Genomic DNA, 20,412 nt, shown 5'->3' on the forward strand with positions numbered 1-20,412 from the left:
GTTGTTTAGATTTGGGAAGAGAAACTCGCTTTCTTACAAATTGCTGATAGTATATAATTGTTTCTGTATTATAAGTTTAACTCCTAAATATTTGGCCCTGTAGTATAGACTCTTATAATATCCCAGTAACATTATCAGATAGAAAAAGGCAGTCTCTCATTTCTGTTCATGATTTGTTAAAGCTGCATCTGAAATTTGCGGAATTTTGAGATTACAGGGAAGTACTTTGAATAAAACGAACATCTCTAAAAAAATGTATTGTGTGTCTTGATCTGCAGGTCAGTCAACACACGCTATGGAAATGCTGAGTTCTTGTGCCATATCCTTCTGCAAATCTGCCAAAGCCGAATATGCAGTAGCTAAGTCTATTCTTACACTGGCTAAATGGATTCAGGCTGAATGGAAAGAGATTTCAGGACAACTGAAGCAAGTATACAGAGCACGACAGCAACAGAATCTCACTGGCCTTTCTACATTGTCTAAAAACTTATATTTGATTGACCTGCCGGCTGTTAATACAATAGAAGAGGAATATCCTAGAATTGAAAGTGAATCTACAGGTAGAAGTTCCTCCTTCTAGTTTATGCTTTGCCAGGCTATATGGTTACTCAGATGTGATGGTTCCAATAAGGGGCAGAGCCAGTTGTGCTGGTAAAGTTTAATGTGGTACAACTGCTTTGCTATTTTAAAAAAAAAATGATTTTCAGACTTAGGTTAATATTTTACATAAAATTCTTATTTTGGTGTTTTGTAGAATTTAAATACTAATGGGAACTACAGGAGCTTGGAATGAATTCTCTTAAGGGCAACACTATGCTTTTAAAGTTAAAAAACTCTCACTTAAGATCTGGCACCCAGACTGTGAATATAAAAGATCTATATTTAAATACCTTTAATAAACTTTTTTTTAAATAATCAATTATAAGATTTTTTTTCCTCACAGGGTAACTGATTTTTTTCTAAACACTTTTATTGCTCTTAGAATTGTGATGTGTTTTGCAGTTAATAAATTTGGTTGTTTTTCAGGAGACTTCTCCAAGTGTCGCAATTAAATTTTTCTTCATTTGAATCTGGACTTCCTATCTAATTTAGGCCTCTGTTCAGCACATGCTCTACCTGACTTGAATCTATATTCTTTTCTCTTTACCTTTCCTATATCTCTACTCTCTTTAAAGTGATATATTGAAGTCTCAGTCTCTGAAGCACAGTATTCTGGTATTTTGAAGTTCAGGATTCTCATAAATGTGAATCAGATGTGTTTATTTTGTGTGTAACCTCTGTTGTTCTATTTCCACCACGACAGTAAATATTGGCGTTGGAGAACCTGACTTCATTTTGGGGCAGCTGTATCACCTGTCTTCAGTACAGGCACCTGAAGTAGCCAAGTCATGGGCAGCACTGGCTAGTTGGGCTTACAGATGGGGCAGGAAGGTAGTTGATAATGCCAGGTAAATCTATTATTCTTGTTTTTTTTTTTAAAAAAAACAACCTTAATTTCACATTTGTTGAGTATATGTTGGCTCTCAATAAGTGTAATTCACCCCTGTGCGGTGCAGAGCCAAACAAGACTGATGTGCCTCTTGTGTTCTGTTTTGATTGTTGGCCCTCCAAATAGGGGTGAATTTCACCCTAAGACGAAGCCTTAAATATACAGTATTATGAAGGTAAGTAGCTCTGTAAATATTTACATTAATTGTGGTTTTGGGGTTGATGACTTATTATTAAATGTTACAGTCAGGGAGGTGTCCGTCTTCTGCCAAAAGAGAAATCTGAGGTTCAAAGCTTGCTTCCTGACAACATTGCAGAGGAAGACCGAGAAAATCTATGGCATTCTTGGACAGGCAGTATGTCGTCCAGCTGGAATTCAGGTAAGTGGAAACTTGCATTCTTGAAAAATGTTCCAGTTCATTCAGTATTCCACTTTAGCTTTCCTCCCTGTGTGTAGTGGACTACAATATTTATATAATGTCTTAAATCAAACTTCTCCCAAAATAGCATACTGCACAAAAAATGCAGAAATTCCCAAAGAAATAAGCTATGTTAGTGATTACACGTGTATGGCATTATGTCTGCTCTGGAATGAGGCAACTGAAAGAACTGTGTGTGTACACATTTCAAATTCCTGGCTACCCTTCCCAGGATCAGCAATTAATATACATTGTGGAAAAGTTTTGTGGTCTTGTTCAAACCAATTATCTCATTCTTTCCTCTTAATATTCTTGCATAATCTGAGTTTAGGATGAAGATATGACCCTACAGATCACAGAAAATGAAGACAATGAAGAAGATGATATGGTGGATGTTATATGGCGTCAATTGTTGAGTAGTTGCCCCTGGCTTTCAGATCTTGATGAAAATGCAACAGAGGGGTTAATCAAAGTGTGGAGAAAAGTAGTAGACAGAATCTTCAGTCTCTATAAACTGTCCTGCAGTGCATTTTACCTTCCTTAAACTCAATGCTGGTCAGGTATGCATTACAGTCTGCTGTGATGATGAAAGCTAGTTCTTAAACATTTTTAAAGCTCAAGACCCATGACAAAACAGTATGGTCAGTTAAGAGTGCTACTTCTTTTTATAATATGTAGGTTCCTCTTGATGAAGATGACCCCAGACTACTTTTAAGAAACACTTCTGAACAAAGCACTGATGATGTTATTGTGATGGCAACATTGAGATTGTTGAGGTTACTTGTGAAACATGCTGGAGAACTTCGACAATATCTAGAGCAGGGACTAGAAACAACCCCTACTGCTCCATGGAGAGGTAAGGTGGTCTTAGCTGAATTATTAAACTGAATTTTAACAGACTTTTTTGCTAAATATAAATAAACAGAAAACTTCTTATCAAACTTGCCTTTGTAAACCTTTGTCTTTCAACCGTTGTAAACCCTAAGTTTATTAAAAAAAAAAATATACACAATAGTTTGTCTCCCGTCTAATAAGCAGATTATTGTGTACTCTTCATCTAACAAAACTTATTTTTTAAAAAGATTTTGGTATTCCCTAAGACTTTTGCAAAGACTAACCTGTATTCAAATTTGAAAGACTATTTTAAGTTTCTTGTAGGAAGTTAATTATTCCTTCCCAGGTGGGCCAGAGGAATGGACCATATCCCTGAATTACAGTGGTCACTGCTGGACAGTGGCAGCCCTTCCAGGAATGGGTGAATTCCTACCACTTCTCTCAATGCTAGGATTAGTCAGCAAAATGCAGTGACCTGACTATAAAAGAGTGATGCTGAATGGAAATGACAGGTTTCAGAGTAGCAGCCATGTTAGTCTGTATCCGCAAAAAGAAAAGGAGTACTTGTGGCACCTTAGAGACTAACAAATTTATCTGAGCATAAGCTTTCGTGAGCTACAGCTTACTTCATCGGATGCATCCATTGCACACATCCAAAGAAGTGAGCTCTAGCTCACAAAAGCTTATGTTCAAATAAATTTGTTAGTCTCTAAGGTGCCACAAGTACTCCTTTTCTCTTTGAGTGGAAATGGGTCTCTTCTTATTTCACCTTCTACATTGTCACAAAATCACATTTGTTTTGGAGCTTCTAGTGATGTAATCCCTAAAAACCATATGATGCTAACAGGCCCAATGTGCAGGACTCAATTGCTAGTGCTCTGTTGCAAGGTTTATGTACTAAATATAATTGATTCTGCTTCTTGACTGGTAGGGGGAAATAATCTAGTACCCATACAGTAAAATGTAGAGATCTTGCTGTGGTTTAAATAACAGGAGAATGTGACTGTTCAGTTTCCTGGTACAAAAATTACACATCACTGAAAACATCTTTCTGTGGCTTCAGTGTACAAAAATCAATGTAGCCCTTTTTTCTGCTCTTTTTTATAAAGGTATTATTCCTCAGCTCTTCTCCCGCCTGAACCACCCTGAAGTATATGTTCGTCAAAGTATTTGCAATTTACTGTGTCGAGTAGCTCAAGATTCTCCTCATCTTATATTGTACCCTGCAATAGTGGGTACCATTTCACTTAGCAGTGAATCCCAGTCTTCAGGTATGGAAGGATTCTTTTTGTTGTTGGGGTTATTACTTAATGGCAAATAGTTGATAAATGAAATTATGTTCAGAAGGTCCATTTTAAACAATTTGCTGAGAAATACAGAAAGTCTGTGTGTGGCTAGCTAGAATGCAGTATTTTTGAACTTTTACTGTTTATACAGTGAAAGTTCACTTTGGTTATATCTTTCGATACAACACTCCTTAAGGTGTGACGTATTATGGACTACACCTGTGAACTGTCTAAAATTCTAGTACCTTATATGAAGACCCCTTTGGCACACCATAATTGTTTCATTGTGATTTCATATATTATATCTAAGCCTTTTATACTTCCGTAAGTTTGTGCAGTACCTAGCATAATGGGGCCCTGATTCAAAATTTGGCCTTTGGATGCTACTGCAGTATGTATATTCAATACACTTTTTCTAATCTAGGGAACAAGTTGCCCTCTGCAATCCCTACTTTGCTAGGTAACATTCAAGGTGACGAACTATTAGGTGGTGAATGTGAAGGAGGAAGTCCCCCAGCTTCTCAAGAAAGTAATAAGGATGAACCAAAAAATGGATTAAATGAAGACCAAGCAATGATGCAGGACTGCTATAGCAAATTGTAGAAAAACTGTCTACTGCAAATCCAACAATGGTGTTGCAGGTAAAATAAATTTGTTTTTTTTTGTAATTTATTCAAGCTGACTTGTAACCAGACATACAGTTTGTGAAATTACGTATTCTTTGACTGCTTGCACGTGTCCATTCCAATGTATGTGTGCGCGCGCCCTGAGCACAGTTGCCAGAATTTTTTCCCTTAATGGTATCCGTTGGGTTGGCTCCAGCACCCCCTGGTGCTGTGCGCTGATAGTGCTAGTATGAAGCCGAGCCGAGCCTGTATCCCTTCAGTTCCTTCTTACCGCCTGTGACGAATGCTGGAACTTCCCTCTTTGCTCTGGCAATCTCTTCCAGTGGTTTCCTTCTCCTTTTTTGGGGTATATAGTTCTTGTAGTTTAGCTAGTGGTGTGGTGGTGGTGGTGGTGGTGGTAGTAGTAGTACTTTTAGTAGTTAGTGTGTTTGGATGCCGCTATACTTATTCGGAGAGGCTTGTCTGCTCCCCAGTGCCAGGGTATGCCTCTGTCACCGGGTTTTAAGCCCTGCTCTTCCTGTGGCAAGTCGACTAATTGTGTCTTCACCAGACCCGTTAAATCACTACCACTGCGTTAACTACATCAACAGGCAGGGCGGAGTGCTCTCTTCCTCCCTATGACAGGAGGCAATCCGCTGTGGGAGTTCTGCATTACACACTCAATCTACCTAGAAGCATCTTACCTGCCAGGTACACAGAACAAATTCGCAGATGACCTCAGCAGGTCCTTCTCCACTTGCCACAAGTGGTCCCTTCGTCCAGAGATGGCAAGGGACATCTTCCAGAGCCTAAATGTGGGACTACCTTTATAAACCTGTTTGCTTCCTGCGACAACAGGAAATGCCATCAGTTTTGCTCCCTGAGGGGCCACAATTTGGGTCTCTTATGGATGCCTTCCTGTTGGCATGGACAACTTCCCCCCCCCCCCCCATTCCATTAATTCGAAAGGTTCTGTCGAAAGTCAAGCAGGATTGAGCACGGGTCATCCTTATAGCCTCGACGTGGCTCAGATAGCACTGATTCACTCACCATCCTCTTAAGCCTTTCAGTGGAGCTCCCACTGCACCTGGCTGAATCCTGAAGAGCAAGCTTGCTCGGAGCAGATTCATAGAGTCCTACTAAGCCATAGAAAACCTTCCACCATGGCAACTTACCTGGCAAAGTGGAAACAATTCTCCATCTGGTCTTCCCAATGCAGGGTTCCACCTATACAGTCCTCATTGCAACTTATTTTGGAGTACCTTCTGCTCTTGAAACAACAAGGTGGCCATTTCATCTTTCTATCATAAAGTTGACAAGAGATTGGTCTTTTTGCATGAAATGGTGATCTGTTTGTTTTCTCAAAGGCCTGGAGAGGATGTTTCCTCAGGTAAAGAAGTCAATCTCTCCTTGGGATCTAACCTTGTCCTGTCAAAGCTGACAGGCCCGCCCTTTGAGCCACTAGCAATGTACTCACTGTTGCACCTCTCCTGGAAAGTGGCCGTTTTAATGGCCATCACTTCAGCCAGAAGAGTTTCAGAGATCTGAGCCCTCACGGTGGAACCCCTGTATATAATGTTCTTCAGAGATAAAGTACAGCTGTGTCTGCATCCAAAGTTCCTCCCAAAATTTGGTTTCACAATTCCATTGCAGCTAAGCAGTTTTTCTACCAGTATTTTACCCTAAGCTGCATGCAGATGGGGAAGAACAGTGTCTGCACTCTGTGGATGTTAGAGGGGCCCTGGCATTTTATATTCCATAGATCAACTATTCATAACGATAGCTGAGCGAATGAAGGGGCTCCCCATCTCTGCCCAGAGGATTTCGTCTCTGATTACTTCATGTATCGGGGCATGTTATGACCCTGTGGGAATTCCTTGTCCACCTAATCTGACTGCTCAATCCACAAGATCTCAGACTTCTTAGGCCGCTTTCCTAGCTCAAGTCCCTATTCAAGATATCTGCAGGGCAGCAACCTGGCCCTCGGCGCACACATTCTCGGCACACTTGCCATTACCCAACAAGCCAGAGACTATGCCAGCTTTGGCCGGGCAGTGTTGCAGTCAGTGTGTCATAGAATCATAGAATATCAGGGTTGGAAGGGATCTCAGGAGGTCATCTAGTCCAAGCCCCTGCTCAAAGCAGGACCAATCCCCAACTAAATCATCCCAGCCAGGGCTTTGTCAAGCTTGACCTTGAAAACCTCAAAGGAAGGAGATTCCACCACTCCCTAGGTAATGCATTCCAGTGCTTCACCACCCTCCTAGTGGAAAAAGTTTTTCCTAATATCCAACCTAAACCTCCTCCACTGCAACTTGAGACCAGTACTCCTTGTTCTGTCATCTGCTACCACTGAGAACAGTCTAAATCCATCCTCTTTGGAACCCCCTTCAGGTAGTTGAAAGCAGCTATCTAATCCCCCCTCATTGTTCTCTTCTGCAGACTAAACAATCCCAGTTCCCTCAACTTCTCCTCATAAGTCATGTGTTCCAGTCCCCTAATCATTTTTGTTGCCCTCTGCTGGCCACTTTCCAATTTTTCCACATTCTTGTAGCGTGGGGCCCAAAACTGGACACAATACTCCAGAAGAGGCCTCATCAATGTCAAATAGAGGGGAACGATCATGTCCCTTGATCTGCTGGCAATGCCCCCACTTATACAGCCCAAAATGCCATTAGCCTTCTTGGCAAGAAGGGCACACTGTTGACTCATATCCAGCTTCTTGTCCACTGTAATCTCTAGGTCCTTTTCTGCAGAACTGCTGCCTAGCCACTCAGTCCCTAGTCTGTAGCAGTGCATGGGATTCTTCCATCCTAAATGTAGGACTCTTGTCTTACTGACCTCGGCACAAAAGTGGGAGTGTGCTAAAAAAGTTTGCGGATGATACAAAGCTAGGAGGTATTGCCAATTTAGAGAAGGACTGGGATATCATACAGGAGGATCTGGATGACCTTGTAAACTGGAGTAATAGTAATAGGATGAAATTTAATAGTGAGAAGTGTAAGGTTATTCATTTAGGGATTAATAACAAGAATTTTAGTTATAAGCTGGGGACGCATCAATTTGAAGTAATGGAGGAGGAGAAGGATTTTGGAGTATTGGTTGATCATAGGATGACTATGAGCCCCAATGTGATATGACCATGAAAAAAGCTAATGCGGTCTTGGGATGCATCAGGCGAGGTATTTCCAGTAGAGATAAGGAGGTTTTAGTACCGTTATACAAGGCATTGGTGAGACCTCACCTGGAATACTGTGTGCAGTTCTTTTCTCCCGTGTTTAAGAAGGATGAATTCAAACTGGAACAGGTACAGAGAAGGGCTACTAGGATGATCCGAGGAATGGAAAACTTGCCTTATGAAAGGAGACTCAAGGAGCTTGGCTTGTTTAACCTAACTAAAATAAGGTCGAGGGGAGATACGATTGCTGTCTATAAATATATCAGAGGGATAAATATCGGAGAGGGAGAGTAATTATTTAAGCTCAGTACTAATGTGGACACAAGAACAAATGGATATAAACTGGTCATTGGGAAGTTTAGACTTGAAATTAGACGAAGGTTTCTAACCATCAGAGGAGTGAACTTTTGGAATAGCCTTCCAAGAGAAGCAGTGAGGGCAAAAGACCTATCTGGCTTTAAGATTAAACTCGATAAGTTTATGGAGATGGTATGATGGGATAACGTGATTTTGGTAATTAATTGATCTTTAAATATCATGGTAAATAGGCCCAATGGCCTGTAATGGGATGTTAGATGGGGTGGGATCTGAGTTACTACAGAAAAATTCTTTCCTGGGTATCTGGCTGGTGAATCTTGCCCATATTCTCAGGATTTAACTGATCGCCATATTTGGGGTCGGGAAGGAATTTTCCTCCAGGGCAGATTGGCAGAGGCGCTGGAGGTTTTTCGCCTTCCTCTGTAGCATGGATCACTTGCTGGAGGATTCTCTGCACCTCAAAGTCTTTAAACCACGATTTGAGGACTTCAGATCTCAGACATAGATGAGAGGTTTTTCAGAGGAGTGGATGGGTTGAGTTTCTGTGGCCTGCGTTGTGCAGGAGGTCAGACTAGATGATCATAATGGGTCCCTTCTGACCTTAGTATCTATGAATCTATCTATGAATCTTTGTTGAATCTCATCAGATTTCTTTTGGCCCAGTCTTCTAATTTGTCCAGGTCCTTCTGTATCCTATCCCTACCCTTCCAGCATATCTACCACTCCTCCCATGTTTAGTGTCATCAGCAAACTTGCTGAGGATGCAGTCCACGCCATCCTCCAGGTCATTAATGAATTAATGTCCTTGAACTCTGAGCCCACCATCTTATGCAACTGGTTGTGAATCACCTACATTGAAATGGACATGTGCAAGCACTTGAAGAAAAAATTTTGCTAACCTTTCTGTAACTCTTGTTCTTCGAGATGCGTTGCACATATCCATTCCAAGACCTTCCCGCTGTTCCCTTTCCTGAGAGATCGGTAAGAAATACTTGAAAGGATGCAGGATTGATGGGGCCCCCTTATATTTGTGCTATGAGCATGTAGCACCAGGGGGTGCAGGAGCCGATTCGCTGGAAAAAATTCTGGCAAATTTGCTCTGGGCACGTCACAACCTATATTGAAAGGACGTGCAACACATCTCAAAGAACAACAGTTACAGAATGTTACGTAACTGTTTCTTTGCGTGGATGGTTTGCTAAAGTTTCCAGTGTAACTTTGATCTTACTGTAAAGATGTCATTCTTTCAAGACATTCAAGCTGCTATTAAATAGATGAACTAGAAAAAAAAATCTTGAACTTTAAAAATAAGGGCATTTTAATGTATTTTAACAGGTTCAGATGCTAGTAGCAGAGCCTAGCTGCGCCGAGTTACAGTTTCTGTGGGTATTAACTTTGGTTGGGAGTGCTTTTGCAGCAGCACATGTATGTCCTGAGACGGATTCAGCAACTGGAAGATGAAGTCAAGAGAGTTCAAAACAACAACACCTACGGAAGTAGGTTTTCATGAATAACTTCTAAATAAAAAAATTGGTGAGAGAACAGATGGTTGCTGCGCAGTAGAATTATTAAATTGACCAGTCATGCTTTTCCTCCTAAGTCGGTATTAAGAGGTCAGGATGCCACAGCTGGTACTTTGGTGCACTCCATTTGCACCACACAGATGGTGCAAGTGGAGCAAAATATACAGCAATACTTCCTTGCTGTGGATTCCCCAGTATGGAGCAGTCACCTGTGGGTGTGAGCTACAGTATTCATATCCTACTCCTTCCCTTCTCACAAGCCCTAGTACAGGCTCATGTCAGCTGGGTAGAGGTTTGTCAAGGGTAGAGTGGAGTGGCTGGGTGTACACTGTACCCAGCTATTCACCTCTGGTGTACGGTGGTGGAGGGACAGTTAACAGCTCATGTTAGGCTTGTATAGGAAGCTTTAATTGATTTTCAGCTTGTCTTTTTCCCATTCCTGGGTTTTCCTGGGTAGCTGTGTGGAGAAGGGAAGTGATGCTTTTTGAAGCACTTGTGTAGCCTCCGGAAGAATCAGATGACTTTCAGTCCTGCTCTCCCTGTAATTACTTCTGTCTAGCATGGAAGCAGACAATAAAGAAACCAAAACTATTACTGCTTCCTCATATACAGTGCTACATGCGGCCGGGCAGAGCAGCAGCTGCTCAGAGCCCTCCCTGCTCACACCAGAGCAGCTCCTGTGACTAGAAAGGAAGAAGTGACAGGCTGTGCCTCTATTCCCCATAGTGATGGGGCTGATTCAGGGGCTTCCGTTTAAAAAAAATTAGAAGCCAAAGTTCGGGGACCATATTTTCAATATGTAACTAAATACAAATTTTCTTCTTAACATAGCCACCCTCAAAGGCCACAATTTAGAGAACTGGGAACCAAAGGTTGTACATCCCTGTCTTGACTGCTTTTTAGTTTGTTGTCTCTCTTATTAATGTATGAGATCACCTTTATCATATATCTGTTTGATTCTAAGTTCTGCACTGGTAGGCAAGATTGAAGATGGAAAAATATACTAAATGTATCTATTAAAACTTCTGTGATTCATCTTTTCAATTATAAGACATTTTATTTAGTATAATTTTGAACCCAACACTAGTGTTGTACCCAACATTTTTGAAATGTTAGACATAAGTGTTTCTGGTTTCTGATCTGTCTCCTGTCCTAAAGCATCAACCGTTGACAAGTTCCCAGTGTTTATTATCTCCTCTTCTGAAAGGCATCACAAACGAAAGTCCAATGGATTTAGAAATATAAATTCAGGTTTGTTTTGCAGTGTTTTTTTTATGAAGAAGAAAGGAGCTTGTTCCTTGGTTGTTCTTTAACAATTATTTATAATATAGACATTTATTTGACATTTGTATATAATATTAGAAATACTGTTAGTGTTTGGGTATACATAAGTAGCTTTTTTTCTCTTCCTGGTATTAACATCTGGTTGGCTCACTTACGGGCTTTTAAATATTGCTTGCTGGTGTTAAAATACCTATTTTCTTCTTTATATTTATCCTGAAAGATTGGTATCTTAATTTAGTCTTTGTATTTAACTGGGTAACTGTCAGTGTGATATATCCTATAAAATATGCCTTTTTTTTTAAATAGTTCATTTTTAAAGCTGATATAGAATTATTTTTTCTCTCCTTCCTACACAGAGAGGAAAAGATAGCCATCATGCGTGAAAAGCATACAGCTCTAATGAAGCCCATTGTATTTGCTTTGGAACATGTACAAAGCATCACTGCAGCTCCTGCAGAAACTCCTCATGAAAAGTGGTTTCAGGACAATTATGGAGATGCAATTGAAAATGCTTTAGAAAAACTTAAGAACCCTTCTAATCCTGCTAAACCTGGAAGCAGCTGGATCCCATTTAAAGAGGTACTGTGTCTTCAACATGCTAGTAAAGAAAATTGTATAGAAAATCTGATAACTTTTTCTGCTACATATGATTAAACTGACTTGTTACTGGAATGACTAATGTACCAATTAAAGTCTCTTCCTCTGTATCATGGGTTTGAATGTCATATTATTTTAGGGCAAGATCATAGCTGGTTGAATCTGGGAAGATTAACAGGACAGATTTTCAAAAAGAAAAGGAGTACTTGTGGCACCTTAGAGACTAACAAATTTATTAGAGCATAAGCTTTCGTGAGCTACAGCTCACTTCATCGGATGCATTTGGTGGAAAAAAATGGTGGTTTTTTTTTTTTTTCCACCAAATGCATCCGATGAAGTGAGCTGTAGCTCACGAAAGCTTATGCTCTAATAAATTTGTTAGTCTCTAAGGTGCCACAAGTACTCCTTTTCTTTTTGAGAATACAGACTAACACGGCTGCTACTCTGAAACCAAGGACAGATTTTGTGTCCTTATAATATAGCAAATATTTTTGTCTCAAGAGCGGAAGCTGACGTTGGGAACTTGTTTAAAATCATAATAGGGCCAAATTAGGGCAGTGGTGCTCAAATTATAGTTTGCAGAATGACATGCTTAGGAACCAGGCACAGGTGCATTAAGACAAAGGAAATATCCTCTCATGGATTAAGTAGACTGCAGAATGAAGCAGTGTGAGAGCTACCACTGCATCAATAAGCATCTGTCCTCCAGTACCATCTGACTATAGGTTGGCTTCATCCCTTGCAATTAGAGTAATGTTCCATATGTACATTTTTTTTATGCCCTCTCCAGGCCTTTTAGGAGCTCTGTTATCATCAAATCCTAGTATTTTGCCTCTGCCACAAATACAGCTTATATCTTTACCCTCTCCACTACTAACCTTCCAGCCATTGGTAATACTTTCTTTTTTACCCGCCTACCTGCTAGTCTGTGGGATCCTGGAAAATGATAGGAGCAAGCAGCTATTCCATTCCTGTTTTTCCCATCCTATCTCTTCAAACTTCTCCCCATCTCCCTCCCCATGAGCCTAGTCATCTCAGATTCTGCCACCGAAAACATTTCCTCTCTTGGAAGTCCAGCAGTGCTCCAGTTAGTTTTAACAGTAGTCCTCAACTTCTCCAGTTCTCTTTACATGACCTGCTTTCTACCACCTGACAGCTTACTCAAAATCTCACAATTCTTGCAGTCTCTCCTAGTTCCTCCAGGTACTGGCTTTGCCATCTCAGTACTGGAAGACTTGGGCTGCTAGATCAAGGTAGGAAATGCAGCTCTCTTCTGAAGGTTTCTTTGGTGTGACTTTGTTATGAAGTAATGAGACTTTTTTATAATCCTTCCACCAGTGCATTTGGTTGATATTTTTCTATTGGTTGAAGACTAAGTTTGGAGCTTCAACAAGTTCAATGAACTACCATCTTGGAATTGTTTTAAATGGTTTCATTAAAGGTCTCAAACCCAGCACTGTGTAGAGACAGTCTTCAATGTTGGCAGCTCTGGACCTGGCAGAACATCTTGGTCACCTACTGTAATATGAGGCCTTTATCTGTTAGCTGTCCCTGGCAGGATGGGGAGCTATATCACCTGACTCCATTCCCATTATGCCATTGAGTTCCAGCTCAGGGCCCTTGTTTGGAACATCCAGAACCAATCCTTCTCAGTCCCTTGCTGCTCCCTGAGCTGCCTCCTACCTTCTTCCTCTATAGGCTTCCCCAGTGTCTTGCTCTGTTCTCCCTTTTTGGAGCATTGGCTTCTCACCAGTTTCCTGGTATCTCTCTGCAGGCCTTCTGCCTCTCTGGCAGCTGCCCTTTTCCTCAGGAGTTCCCCCTCTAACTGAAGTACCTTTTATCATGTCCAGATGCTAAACTGTCGAATTAACTGCCTTCCAGTTACTCCATGAGTTAACTACTCGTAGGTGAACCTGAGCTGTCTCATTCCCCTTGTGGACCCTCTCAGAGGTAGGCTGTGCCCCTGACCCCTTCAGGGGGCTAACTACCCTCTGACATCTATGTATCTCCCACTTCATACTCGCTAAATCTTAGGATCCGTCTTGTGACTCCTTTTGGTCACTTCCTATCCTATTTTATTGCTGATGCTTTAGAGGGTTGTAGCAACAAAAGAGCTCTTACAGGCTGGAAAAGAGAACTGAAACCTGGTCTATACCAAGAGCTTACATTGGTGTAGTTATGTTTCTCAGGGGTGTGAAAAGTTTAGAGACATAAGCTAAGTCTACGCTACAGACCTATTACGGTATAACTACGTTGCTCAGAGGTATGAAAAATCCACACGCCTGAGGAACATAGGTCAGTATAACTATCCCTCTGTGTAGACAGCACTGTGTCGACAGGAGAGCTTTTGTTGACATAGCTACCACCTCTCAGGGAGGTGGATTAACTGCGCCGATGAAAGAAGCTCTCAGGTCGGCGTAGTAACGTCTTCACTAAAGCACTGCAGCAGTGCCATTATAGCGCTGTATGTGAAGGCAAGCCCATAGCTATACTGACCTAACTCCCCAGGTTAGACAGCACTAGATCGATGGAAGAATTCTTCCAATCTACCGCCTCTCAGAGAGGTGGATTTACATATACTGGCAGGAGAAGCCCTCCAGTGAGGGTAGGCAGTGTCTATACTGAATCGCTACAGCATTTTAAGTGTAGACATCCCTAAAGAGAGAGATGTTGTCCAACTGTTAAATGGCCAGAGCCAACCTGGTAATTGAACCGGATTGGTAGATGAATGCTATTCAAGAAAACCAATTTACATATTAAAGTTAGCCTGTTCTGCAAAACAGAAGTGAGGAAACATGCAGATTTCTTGGTAGCAAGTAACTCTCTAGTGCTCTGCGCTGTTTTGTTTTTTTTTCTGTTCCCAAAACAGTCCTAGTACCAAATCTTAATAAATACAGGAACTAGCCCCTTTAAGGGAGTTCCCTTCTTATAAATACAGTTTTCTCTAAGCGAAAATCTTTTCTTTTGTTAAATAAAAATGGTGAAAATGTTACTGTCTTTGATATGGTTTTGCCACCAATAATTATAAATATAGATTAGTACATCAATAAAATGGAAGAATACATGGCATAAGAAAGGAAATTCCTTCCTTCCCCCCAAAAGTGGAAAATCTATTTGTTTTTGTAAATGTTTACCACTATATCAGCTTGAACCTCAGTTTTTTAACAATTTCTTTAAAAGGTTATGCTAAGTTTGCAACAAAGAGCACAGAAACGTGCTAGTTACATCTTACGCCTTGAAGAAATTAGTCCTTGGTTGGCTGCCACGATGAACACTGAAATAGCACTCCCTGGAGAAGTGTCCGCTAGAGAGACAGTCACGATTCAAAGCGTGGGGAGCACTATCACAATTCTGCCTACTAAAACCAAACCCAAAACTCCTTTTCTTGGGTTCAGATGGGAAGAACTACCCATACCTTTTCAAAGGTAAGACCTGGAAATTTCCTCAGGATTGGAGTGGGAGGGAGTTACATGTTTTGTGTGTGTGTCAGGCTTACACTCACTTTAAATTAGAGAGTAGCATACCTAAAGTTGGAAAGATGTATTGTGAACGTTGAGTATGTATTGTGATAGTCAGCCAGGCCAAAAAACTTTTTAGGTAGCCCTTAAAATTATACCTGAACAGTGGATGAAAGACATTGTAGGTGTCCATATGTAATAGTGTTGATCATCCATCAGTTTTTCTTTCCAGAAATGCTGTAAGATTCTTTGACTCTCATAAGCTGCAGAAGAAGAGGCCTGTGGGTCCTTGTGGCTGTTGCAACAGAAAACAGAGTCCCAGCTGCAGCCTGTTTTGATCTTTTTTTCTCAGCTGAACTCTCTCACAAAACTCATGCAGTAACCTGAAGAGAGAGCGTCAGCCTGAGGTGTGAATGGTAGTGAAGTGATCTGCAGAGCTGAAACTCCACTTGCATGCTTCTCCCATGGAGTTAGAACAGCAGCCCAAGCCCAAGGACTGTTTAATTAGCAAATACCCATTGCTTAGGAGCCCATTCGGGTCTGGATAGATATAGCTTAAGTCTAAAATGAAATGTGCACTTCAGAAATGCTACTTTGGGGGATTCATTTAAGGAAAAAGAGCTTTTATTGTTTTAGTTGTAGAAGCTAAATTTTAAACAGAATACTTTTAAATTTATAATACAGGTTTAGAAGATTTACATCTAGATGAGAGAATCATGCAGTTTTATCAATTGTGAACACCATGTTTGCTACAATTAATCGTCAAGAGACACCACGGTTTCATGCTAGGCACTATTCTGTGACACCACTGGGAACGAGATCAGGCCTGATTCAATGGGTGGATGGAGCCACTCCTTATTTGGCCTTTACAAGCGGTGGCAGCAGCGAGAAGCTGCTTTACAAGCTCAAAAGGTAACTACTGTATTTTAAACTAATTAGCGCCTCTCAGAAGTGGAATATATCATATGCTTTAAACCTAAAGCAAATATTAAAATATTTTTCATTATTTTTATCTGTACATGCATTCGTTCTGAGTAGATCTGTATGTTCATATCTCATGGGTTTGATCAGATATCAGGCAAAACTGTATAGACAAATTTTGTCTTTAGCGAGAGGAACATTTCTTAGGCTATTTTAATTTAATTATACTATTCTTGCATGATACTTCAAGGGTAGGAGCATTTTTGGATAGCTTGAGCTAAAGTTACTCTTAAACCATTTCATTTTCTTTTCCATTCTTAGCTCTTTTGTCACTTTACCTTCTGTAGCTTTAGAAAGGGATTTTCAAAAGTGCTAAATGTTGTCCTAACTCTGCTGCTACTGAATTCAGTTATAAAAGTTCCATTGACTTCAGTAGAAGTTAAAGTAGGACAGTGCTGAGTACTTTGAAAATCACAGTCATAAATTTAAAAAAAACCCCAACCTCCTGAATTTGAAATAGTAGTCCAAGCGCTACAAGTCATAATCAGGAGAGAGAATTTAGATTCCAACTTTTTTAGTCTGAACTGACTTTAGGATAACTTCGCAACTCACTATTGTAGTAGAATAAAAAGATAGTTATAATTCAATTTCTTGTAGGCTCAGGATTCTTACCAGACCCCTCAAAATCCTGGAATAGTACCTAGACCTAGTGAACTTTACTACAGTAAAATTGGACCTGCTTTGAAGGCAGTTGGGCTTAGTCTAGATGTATCTCGTCGTGACTGGCCTTTGAATGTAATGAAGGCTGTTCTAGAGGAGCTTATGGAAGCAACTCCACCAAATCTTCTAGCTAAAGAACTTTGGTCATCATGTACTACACCCGATGAGTGGTGGAGAGTTACACAGGTAAGCTAACATATTATTTTCCTTTTTAAAACCATATTTTTGACTTGAGTGAGGGGCAGTAGATGCTTGGGATGCTTATAGCAATGGCACTCTTGTAGGGACAGATGAACTAGTACTATTGAATCATCACTTACCAGAAGTGTATGCTTTAATATGGATAGTTGGAAGAAGGGAGCGAGAGAGAGATTAGAAGTAAAAGCAGAAAAAATGGTGACCTAGAAAGAAGTGGGAAACCTGATTACCTGTATCTTAATTAGCCTATTAATTGAAGTTCTTAAAGAAATGAGTGCTCTGTTGGTAGATGTCCTGAGACAATCAGTAAAGGAGAACTTGCAACTGAATGCTGTGAATTATCCTAAAAAGAATAATCAAAAAAGTGATGTTCTTTTAAGATTCTAAAACCCAAAATATGATTCTGAAATTTTCTTTAAAGTCATACGCGAGATCCACTGCAGTTATGTCCATGGTTGGCTATAATTGGTCTTGGAGACAGACATCTGGATAATGTTCTTATCGACATGACTACAGGAGAAGTTGTACATATAGATTACAATGTTTGCTTTGAAAAAGGTAAAAAATAATTTTTTATATACATTGTTCAATATAACCTTTTCTTAATAATTAAAAATCTGAATCTTTCTCTTGAAGGAAAAAGCCTTAGAGTACCAGAAAAAGTTCCGTTCCGGATGACGCACAATATTGAAACAGCACTTGGAGTAACAGGAGTAGAAGGGGTTTTCAGGCTTTCTTGTGAACAGGTAGGCTGTATGACTTCTAGAAGTGTGGGGAGCTCTCATCTGTTTGTTTTGGAAATGCTTCCCTTCTTCTTACTGCCTTTTCAAAGCCTTATTCTATTCTTATTCTTTAAATGTTGTGTTTTGATATGGAGGAAATAAGAGTATTATTTTGGGGACATTTTATATTTATGTGAAACACGTAAAAAAAAAGTGTACAAGTATATAAAATTTAGCTCCAGATGTTGGTATGATCACAATGGTCCATTTTTTGGCAGGTTTAAATGACTATTAAAAATTAGGCTCTCCAGATCAGAATATAAACTATTATGTTTAGAATACTATGTTAAAATTTGAGATAAATGCAATGTAAGAAGCATGTAGTCAATCATACCTGCCAACCAATTAAAATTAGAAATAAGGCACACCTTTAACCATGAGTGTGATTAACTATTGGAACAAACTACCAAGGGAAGTGGTGGATTCTCCATCTTTTGATGTCTTCAAATCAAGACTTGGATGCCTTTCTGGAAGATATGCTTTGGCCAAACACGGGTTATTGAGCCCAGTACTGGGGTAATTGTGTGAAATGTACTGGCCTGTGATATACGGAGGTCAGACTAGATGATCTGATGATATCTTCTGTCCTTAAGCTCCATGAATCTTATGTCTTATGGAGATATATAAGATGGTTAGAGAATTTAATACCTGAAAAGTTTTTGTATTCTAATAGTAAATTGAGGGGGCGTTTCTGGAGAATTGGTGGTGATATGACAAAGAAGGCCTTAGATTTCACTGAAATCTTAACTTACTACTGAGCATGTTCAAAGACTTCTTTCAGCCCTTAAGAACCTTTTTATTTATTACTGCATATCAAACAAATGAAGTTGCTCTCCAGGAAGACTATATGCATGACAAAGTTACATTTCAGACTTCAGACTTTTTTTGGTGTACTGTCATGTTTTGTTTTCTTTTTTAAAAAAAAGAGAGAGATTTTTATTTATTTATTTATCTGTTACACAAGGGGGAAGTTGAAATTTATTTACTCAGCCATAACTGAGATGACTGCAGGGATTTTGCTTAGTTGTCATTATCTTTCCTCTTCTTCTTTACTACTTTTCTTCTCTCTGTCTTCCCATCTCTGCACCCTTTATGCACAAATAAGAAAAGAAAAATCAGCTTTGGGCGGAGACAAATACAGAAAATTCATCCCCAAAGTAATGTTTTCAGAGAGTTAGGAGCTTGTGAAGAAAGGTTAGAATGCAAACTCTGGTGCAGCTGTAACTCAAAGTGCTATTTGAATTTGCAGCTATAATTGTATATACTTCAGTATATCCACCTTCAGGAAAGTTATGGATTGCTTTATTTAGCTATTCAATATTAATGTCTATATTGTATTTAAAAACTGTGCTATTTTATGAGGATAACTTAACCTGACTAAACTTGTTAAAATACACAAAATACAGGTTCTACATATATGCGACGTGGGAGAGAGACTTTGCTTACGTTGCTTGAGGCTTTTGTTTATGATCCTCTTGTGGACTGGACAGCAGGAGGGGAAGCAGGATTTGCTGGGGCTGTGTATGGTGGTGGTGGCCAGCAAGCTGAAAACAAACAGAGCAAAAGAGAGATGGAAAGAGACATCACTCGTAGCCTCTTTTCTTCAAGAGTAGCTGAGATAAAGGTGAAGTAGAGTCACTACAGTAAAACTTCACATTATACTATCAAATAAAACATTTTAAAAATGTCATGAATAGAAATTCTTCACATTTTAAAGTAGATTTTGCATGTTAGAAATAGTATTTGCTAAGAGCATAATACTGACCTCTTTTATTGAGCTAATTCAGGCCCAGATTTAGGAAAGTCACTGTTTAGGAAGGACACTTAACCTTCATGTGCTTAAAAGTTAAGCGTGTTCTTAAGTATGTGCTAAAGAAATTTCCTGCATTGGGCACAGGGTTGAAATCTGAAGCCTAGAGACATTGATCAAAATATTGACCTATAATCTTAAAAGCTTAATACCTGTGAGAATGAAAGAATCTGTATCCATGGATTACAGTTGAGCAGCAGCACAGAAATGAAGTACTCCTCCTCTAGCCATTTGAATAAGTATCACATCTATTTTCTAATTTCTGTATCTTGATTTATAGGTAAACTGGTTTAAGAACAGAGATGAAATGCTGGTTGTGCTTCCTAAGCTGGACAGCAGTTTAGAAGAGTATCTAAGCTTGCAAGAACAGTTGACGGACATTGAAAAATTGCAAGGCAAATTACTAGAAGAGTTAGAATTTCTAGAAGGAGCAGAAGGAGTGGATCACCCATCTCGTACTTTGCAGCACAGGTATCGAAATATCTATGCTTCTACAGTGCATTTATTTGAGGATCTTAAAGCTTTGTTTAATATTGCACTGTTAGGACGTTGCAGCTTTTTATGAATAGGATGCTGTATGCACATTGATTAACTTTATAACGGTTACTTCAAACTAGAGATTGACAGCAGTGAGAAACATGTTCTCACAGTACAAATACAATTAGTGTTTAATATATTTGTTTTTAACTTTTATAATATGTAATCTGTGAAAATTATAAAACAGATTTTCAGATCAATTGAGTTAGTACTGCTTTGATCGGTGTAGTTAAATATTTCTCATATGGTGGTTAATATATTCCCTGACTTCTATAACTCAGGTATTCTGAACACACCCAGCTGCAATCACAGCAAAGAGCTGTTCAGGAAGCAATCCAAGTGAAGCTGAATGAATTTGAGCAGTGGATAACCCATTACCAAGCTGCTTTTAATAATTTAGAGGCAACACAACTTGCGAGTCTTCTTCAAGAAATTAGCACCCAAATGGACCTTG

At 39.7% G+C, this 20,412-nt stretch overlaps 1 protein-coding gene across 1 annotated transcript in view; it reads left to right on the plus strand.

Moving 5' to 3' along the window:
* The window catches only part of SMG1 (SMG1 nonsense mediated mRNA decay associated PI3K related kinase), a 121,864-nt gene that overhangs the window by 83,554 nt on the left and 17,898 nt on the right, over nt 1–20,412 (plus strand). Inside the window, 25 exon segments of the mRNA XM_038418662.2 lie at nt 279–560; nt 1,304–1,448; nt 1,735–1,812; nt 1,814–1,868; nt 2,239–2,435; nt 2,437–2,467; nt 2,586–2,763; nt 3,851–4,012; nt 4,452–4,622; nt 4,625–4,668; nt 9,464–9,520; nt 9,522–9,628; nt 11,292–11,514; nt 14,713–14,903; nt 14,905–14,957; nt 15,675–15,713; nt 15,716–15,844; nt 15,847–15,902; nt 16,569–16,817; nt 17,251–17,291; nt 17,293–17,387; nt 17,466–17,582; nt 19,018–19,235; nt 19,702–19,892; nt 20,240–20,412. Of these exon segments, the coding sequence (XP_038274590.1) occupies nt 279–560; nt 1,304–1,448; nt 1,735–1,812; nt 1,814–1,868; nt 2,239–2,435; nt 2,437–2,467; nt 2,586–2,763; nt 3,851–4,012; nt 4,452–4,622; nt 4,625–4,668; nt 9,464–9,520; nt 9,522–9,628; nt 11,292–11,514; nt 14,713–14,903; nt 14,905–14,957; nt 15,675–15,713; nt 15,716–15,844; nt 15,847–15,902; nt 16,569–16,817; nt 17,251–17,291; nt 17,293–17,387; nt 17,466–17,582; nt 19,018–19,235; nt 19,702–19,892; nt 20,240–20,412 (3,282 nt within the window).

The sequence above is a fragment of the Dermochelys coriacea genome, chromosome 10 (genome assembly GCF_009764565.3).
Source record: "Dermochelys coriacea isolate rDerCor1 chromosome 10, rDerCor1.pri.v4, whole genome shotgun sequence".
NCBI classification, from domain to species: domain Eukaryota; kingdom Metazoa; phylum Chordata; order Testudines; family Dermochelyidae; genus Dermochelys; species Dermochelys coriacea.